Source organism: Rhincodon typus, chromosome 39 (genome assembly GCF_021869965.1).
Source record: "Rhincodon typus isolate 14 chromosome 39, sRhiTyp1.1, whole genome shotgun sequence".
NCBI classification, from domain to species: domain Eukaryota; kingdom Metazoa; phylum Chordata; class Chondrichthyes; order Orectolobiformes; family Rhincodontidae; genus Rhincodon; species Rhincodon typus.
This window is the reverse complement of record NC_063370.1, coordinates 7,433,660-7,440,872: the sequence shown is the minus strand read 5'-3', so window position 1 is coordinate 7,440,872 and position 7,213 is coordinate 7,433,660. Positions and strand designations below refer to the sequence as shown.

The following is a 7,213-nucleotide window of genomic DNA, read 5'->3' as shown; positions in this document are numbered from 1 at the left end:
GCCAATCCACCCTAACCTGCACATCCCTGGGCACTATGGGATAATTTCCCATGGCCAATCCATCTTGTAACCTGCACATCTTTGGACTGTGGGAGGAAACTGGAGCACCCGGAGGAAACCCACACAGACACGGGGAGAATGTGCAAACTCCACACAGACAGTGGCCCGAGGGTGGAATAGAACGCGGGTCCCTGGCACCGTGAGGCAGCAGCGCTAACCACTGAGCCACCATCCAAATGCTTATGATTCTATCGGTTCTTCCCAGCAAACAACAGAAGGGTTGTGTTGGGGAGGGCCAGAAATTGAATTAACTTACAGCTGCGTGTTGTGGAGCCCCAGGGACCGAGCGCTTTGCTGTGCACTTGACTACTTCTGAAGAGTCGCCGCTGCTGCTACGACTCAAATAAACACCACATCAACTTGCGCACAGCAAGATCCCACACAAGCAGATCGTGGTCCGGTGAGGCGGTCAGTCACACAATCCTCGAAGTTTCTTGCTTGTCCCATGTCAGACAAGAGCACAAAGTCCTTTGCTAACGAACTCCGTGCAGTACAGAGAGTGTGCCACACTGCCAGAGGCGCTGCCTTTCACCTGAGACATTCAAACAAACCCCATCTGCCTGCACAGATGGTGGGAAAGATCCCACGCTGTCATGTTGAAGAACAGTAGGAGAGTTCTCCCTTGTGTCCATGCTAATATTTATCCCTCGATCAACAACAACAAAAAAAGACTCTCTGTCTTTCGCCAAGGCCAGACGGTCTGCAACCTCCTGTATCCTATTTGGATCTAAGGTGAACTTTCAACCCCAGGGCATAATTTTAAGGTGAGAGGGGAAAGATTTAAAAGGGACCTGAGGGGCAACTTTTTCACACAGAGGGCGGTTCGTATGTGAAATAAACTGCCAGAGGAAGTGGTGGATGCTGGTACAGTTACAGCATTTAAAAGACATTTGGAAAGGTACATAAACAGGAAAGGTTTAGAGGCATATGGGCCAAACACAGGTAAGTGGGACCAGTTCAGTTTGGGAAAGCTTGTTGGCATGGGACGAGTTGGGCCAAAGGGTCCATTTCCGTGCTGTATGATTCTATCTGGTCATTATCATATTGCTTTTAATGGGAGCTTGCTATGAGCAAATTGGTTAGTATAGTTCCTAAATTACAACAGTGACTGCATTTCAAAAAATATACTTCATCAGCTGTCAAGTACTTTCAGAAGCCACAAAAAGTGCTATGTAAATGCAAGAAAAGTATATTTCTTTTTGCCTTTTGGTGATGCTGGTTGAGGGATGATAGCTGGTCAAGGTGACAGGCTGCTCTCAGAGATAAAGGGGTTTCTGTTAACATCCACATCCACATTCACCTTCGCCTTATGTCTGCTTTGAAGGATGGCACCTCAGGCAGTGCAGCATTCACTCTCTACTGCACTGGGAGTGTCAGCTGAGATTTCGGTTTTTCAGCTTGTTTTCACAGGACTTGTTGGCTGGGCCAGCATTTATTACACACCCCTAATTGTCCTTTTGAGAAGGTGATGGCGAGCTGCTCCAGTCTATGTGCTCTAGGTTGACCCGCAGTGCCTTTTAGGGAGGGAATTCCAGGATTTTGCCCCAGCAACAGTGAAGGAACGGCGATATATTTCCAAATCGGGAGGGTGAGTGGCTCAGAGGGGAACTTGCAGGTGGGTGGTGCTGCCATATATTTGCTGCCCTTGTCTTTTTTTTTCTTTATTTATTTGCGGGATGAAGGCTTCACTGGCCAGGGAGCATTTATTGCCCGCTCCTAATTGCCCAGAGGGCAGCTGAGAGTCAACCACATTGCTGTGGGCCTGGAGTCACATGTAGGCCAGAGTGCATAAGAACGGCAGATATCTTTTTAAAAGACATGAGTGAATTGACTGGATTTCAGTAAAGATGACAGTTTCCTTCCCTGAAGGACATTAGTTACCCAGATGGGGTTTTCCTCCAACAATTGACAATGGATTCATGGTCATCATTAGACTCTTAATTCCAGATATTTACTGAGTTCAAATTCCACCATCTGCTGTGGTGGGATTCGAACCCAGGTCCACCAGAACATTATCTGGGTCTCTGGATTAACAGTCCAGCGATAATACCAAAAGGTTATTGTCTCCCCATTGTCTTTCTAGATGGTGGAGTTTGTGGGTTTGGAAGGTACTGTCTACGGACTTTTGGTGCATTTCTGCAGTGCATCTTGTAGGTGGTACACACTGCTGCTACTGAGCGTCGGTGGTGGAGAGTGTGAATGGTTAAGGTGGAGAATAAGGTGCAGATTATGAGCCTGATTTGTCCTGAACAGTGCGTTTATATTTCTGGAGTGGGAAATTGAGCCTGTGACCTTCTGACTCAAATTCGTCAACCAAATGTGTTAGGAAGATGATGAGAATAGAGTACTGGACTCAGAGATATCCAGTCCTGTGTATTGACTCCTGACAGTGCCTAATGGGTTTTGACTGTGTGATCGTTTTCCATCTATCATATTACCTGGCAAGCTCTCCTGACCATTTCTTCATTGCTTTTTTCTAACTTATTGGAGAAAGATGGGGAAGGGATGGACTTGTGGGAGCCATGTCTTCCATAGCATCTTCCTCTTTGGGATAAGCAGATCCACTTGTTGTGGCGAATTCTTTTTAAGTTGACTTAAGCAAAGTCTGAAAAGGCAAGAGTTTCCACGGGATTTCCACTCTAGCTGAAATCAGCGCGAGTGGGGAGTGTTACCCTCTGTGTGGGGGGAGGTGGTGGAATAGTGGGCTAAGAATCAGAGCGACGTTTCAGGGACCTGGGTTCAAATCCCACCACGACAGATGGTGAGATTTGAATTCAGTAAAAATCTGGAAATAAAATGCTATCCTGATTTAAATCATGGAAATCCCTTCAGTGTGGAAACAGGTCCTTCGGCCCAACGAGCCCACACCGACCCTTGGAGCATCCCACCCAGATCCATTCCCCTATAACCCACACCTCCCTGCACAATATGGGGCAATTTCCCATGGCCAGTCCACCCTAACCTGCACATCTTTGGACTGTGGGAGGAAACCAGAGCACCCGGAGGGAACCCACGCAGACACTGGGAGAATGTGCAAACTCCACACAGACAGTGAGGTTCGAACCCAGGTCCCTAGTGCTGTAAGGCAGCAGTGCTAACCACTGAGCCACCATGCTGTCCCGATTTGATGACCGTCTAATTCGTTGATGCCCCTTTTAGGAAAGAAAATCTGCCGTCCTTACCCCATCTGGCCTACATGTGACACCCAGACCAGCAGCACTGCAGGTGACGCTTTAACTGCCCTCTGAAAGGGACTGAGCCGACCACTCAGTTCCAGGGCAATTAGGGTTGGGGTAACAATTGCTGACCTCCCCAAGATGCCCGCATCCCATGAGCGAATAAAGGGGTAAAATTCCTCCTGAATGAAATTACTAGAGATGTGTATTCTATGTTGATGGAACTTAGTTCAGGTGCACGTGGAGATAACTGTGTCTTACTCTGTCAGATCTTAAAGGAATCAATCAAATTATTTCTGAGGGGTTCTGACGAAAGGTCACCAGACCTGAAACATTAATTCTGTCTTCTCTGTACAGATGCTGCCAGACCTGCTGAGTTTCTCCAGCAATTTTTTTTTTGGTTTTTGATTTCCAGCATCCGCAGTTCTTTCAGGGGTTTTATTTTTGTGTCAGATTACTTTGGTGTTTTGGGTCCCAGACTGAAGTGGCTAATTATTTTTTTTTTGTGAAAGACTCTTGAGGATTTTTCTTGTTTACGAGGTCCTGGTTTGGAGATGGACATTCAAATTTCCAGTCAATCCCTTTCAGATTTGCTGAGCCCAGGCATCGATGCAGACGTAAACATGGAGGACGTTACCGACGATGGCGATGGAGACAAAACCCTGACCATGGACGATTTTGACGAATCACCCACCACCCCCAGCCACCGCTCGGAGAACGGTTTCCCTGGAGATGACGACAGCCCCAGCAGAATGATGAGGTAATTTGGCCAACTTGCTTCAAACTGAAGAGGATTGCGTCGCCATGGCGCCTTTAAGGATCACTGGTGTCCCAAAATGCCAGTTTTGAAGTTTGGCAACTGCTGTAAAGTGGGAAGTGCACAGCAAGATCCCACATGGAAAAGTGCGGCCGATTGCTGGCTCGATCGTCTTTTTTTTTGGGTGTGTGATTTGGTTCGGGGGCAAATATTGGTCAAGATGTGAGAAATAACCCTCTCCTTGAAATAATTTTTATTTAATTAACTCGCGCCATGTGTCATTGACTGGGCCAGGGTTTATTGCTAATCGTTATGGCTCACTAGGCTGTTTCAGAGGGCAGTTAGGAGTCGACCACATTGCTGTGGGCCTGGAGTCACGTGTAGGCTAGACCAGGTAAGAATGGCAGGTTCCTTCCTTTAAAGGACATTTACTGAACCAGATGAGTTTTTACAAGACCCAACAATGGTTTCGTATTCATCTTCAGACGTTCAGGTCCAGGTTGTTTTTTGTTTTTCTAAACTCAATTCAAATTCCACCATCTGCCCTGATGGGATTCGATCCCTGGTCCTTGGAGTATGACCTGGGTGTCTGGATTATTCGGACTGGAGTCAAACAGCCGGAAACAGACTCTTCAGTCCAGCCTGTCCACGCTGACTAAGTTTCCCAAACTAAATTAGTCCCACCTCCCTGCATTTGGCCCATATCCCTCTAAACCTTTCCTATTCATGTATCTGTCCAAAAGTCTTTTAAATGCTGTAACTGTACCCGCATCTACCACTTCATTCCATACAAACTACTTTGTGTGAAAACGGTGCCCCTTAGGTACCTTTCCTCTTCTGACCTTTAAACCTATGCCTATGCCTTCTAGTTTGTGTCTCCCCTGCCCCTAGATCTTTGCTATTCACCTTATTCATAGAATCCTGACAGTGTGGATACAGGCCCTTCGGCCCAACAAGCCCACACTGACCCCCAGAGCATCCAACCCAGACCCATCCCCCTAATCTACACATCCCTGACACTGGGTAATTTAGCATGGCCAATCCACCCTAACCTGCACATCTTTGGACTGTGGGAGGAAACCCACGCAGACACGGGGAAGGATGTGAAACTCCACACAGACAGTCACCCAAGGGTGGGATCGAACCCGGGTCCCTGGCGCTGTGAGGCAGCAGTGCTAACCACTGAGCCACTGTGCCACCGTGCCACCCATTGTTGTAAAGCAGAGTTTGACCCCCTACATCTCTGAGAACTAAAACCAAAGCACCTCAGCCCATAATCTGTAAAAGGAGTGTGAAAGGTGGTGTAACCTGTTTTTCAGCAACTTCTAATGGTTAAATAAAATAAATCCCTGATACTCACTTTAAAATCAACAAGTAAAACAGTTTATTTATCTAACTCTAACCTGTGGGAAAAAAACTATTAACAAACCAAATAGATCCCTTCTAACTACTAACTATTCCCGAATAAAGCAAGATTCTAATGGCATGCTATTCCAATAAATACAAGTCTCACTTATATTAAAAGAATAGAATTTAGTCTCTCAAAATTACAGACAGGTTACATGCCTTCTGGAACGTTCTGAGCCTTCTCTGTTGATTCTTCTGTCAGGAATATTAACGAGTCGTGTTGTTGGTGCTATTGTTATTTAGATAGTGCTTTCTGTAAGACATAGAGGAAGCTGTGAGAGCCAGCGATTCTCTCTCGCGAGCTGAGGGCTGTTGGCTCTGGCGGATAGCAGCTAGCACTGGAGCTTTGTTCAACTGTCCCTTTCTTTTATCCCCTTGATGCCATATCAATATTTCTTACAGTAGGATGGGTTCTATGTTGTCAAACCCATCAGATTTGAATTTAATTGGTTTTTGGTATCTAAAGTGCCTGGTTCAAATTGATTGGTTAAATTCAAAAGCCTGTTGTCTTGGTAAAAACTGCTGTTTGGCCTGCTAACTGTACGGCCTTTCAATACAAATGTTTCAATTTGGGTGCTCTCTGTTTACTTGCAAACTTTCAAGCTGCTCTTCACAGGCATCCATTTTAAATCTCTAAGCACAAAAAAAAGCACATCATCTTTTAAAGGGACCACGCAATGCTTTCCCCCTCCCCCCCCCAGCATATTACAAACACCAAATTCTAACTTCCTGCCTGCCAATCCACAAATACTGTACCCAACTTTGCAACATTGTCTATGCCCCTCATGATTTTATAATCCTCTATATAGTCACTTGTCGATTCCCATGCTCCTGTGAAAGAAATCCCAGTCTATCCAGCCTCCCCTTATAACTCAAACCCTCTAGTACCGGCAACATTCTGATAAATCTTTTTTTGAACCCTCTCTGATTTAACAATAGCCTGCCTGTAGCAAGGCAACCAGAACTTACACAGTACTCTAAAGGTAACCTTAGTAACATCTTGTACAAACTCAACGTCCCAACTCCTGTACTCAACACTCTGACCAATGAAGGCAAGCGTGCTAAACGCTTTTATCACCACCCTGTCTATATGTCACACAACTTTTATAGAATGACTAGTGACGCCAAAATGCCATCATCTCTCCCTTCAAAACAGTGCTAAGGAATCCTTTAGATCCACCCAAACAGCCAAATAGGGCTTCAATGTGATGTCTCTTTCGAAAGCTGGCACCTCCGACAGTGTGGCACCCGTTCAGTGCCAGTATCGATTTTTGGTGCTCACACTCTGAAGTGGGACTTGGCCCCCAGAGCCTCTTGAATTCAGAAGCAAGAGGTGGCAGAGGCAGGAGTGAAGCCTTGGCCTAGTAATCGGGAGTTTCTTGCAGAAAATCGGATTTGGTTAATCCGGTCACCTCTGAATTTTGCTGTGGAGCTAAGGCCCTGGGAGCTGTTGGGCTGTTGCAAACTTTGAGCCGGTTTCTGGCAGCCCTACAGATGACACTAGGTAACTGACTTCTCATTGTCGTCTCGAATGGCCTAGCGAGCCAGGCGCATGAGAGGGTGTTCTTCGCTACAGTGATAGGGCTACTCTGAACAGATGCGCCCCCACCCCCCCAACTTTTGTTTTCTCAATCTCAACAGAATTGGTTGCTTTAAAATTATCCTTCATTTATTCTGGGATAGCAGGAACTGCAGATGCTGGAGAATCTGAGATAACAAGGTGTAGAGCTGGATGAACACAGCAGGCCAAGCAGCATCAGAGGAGCAGGAAGGCTGACGTTTCGGGCCTAGACCCTTCTTCAGAAATGCAATT

At 46.3% G+C, this 7,213-nt stretch overlaps 1 protein-coding gene across 1 annotated transcript in view; it reads left to right on the top strand.

Moving 5' to 3' along the window:
* The window catches only part of LOC109915862 (serine/threonine-protein kinase D1-like), a 106,860-nt gene that overhangs the window by 79,112 nt on the left and 20,535 nt on the right, over positions 1 to 7,213 (top strand). Inside the window, exon 6 of the mRNA XM_048618217.1 lies at positions 3,825 to 3,996. Coding sequence (XP_048474174.1) covers positions 3,825 to 3,996 — 172 coding nt within the window. The remainder of the gene's footprint in view (positions 1 to 3,824; positions 3,997 to 7,213) is intronic.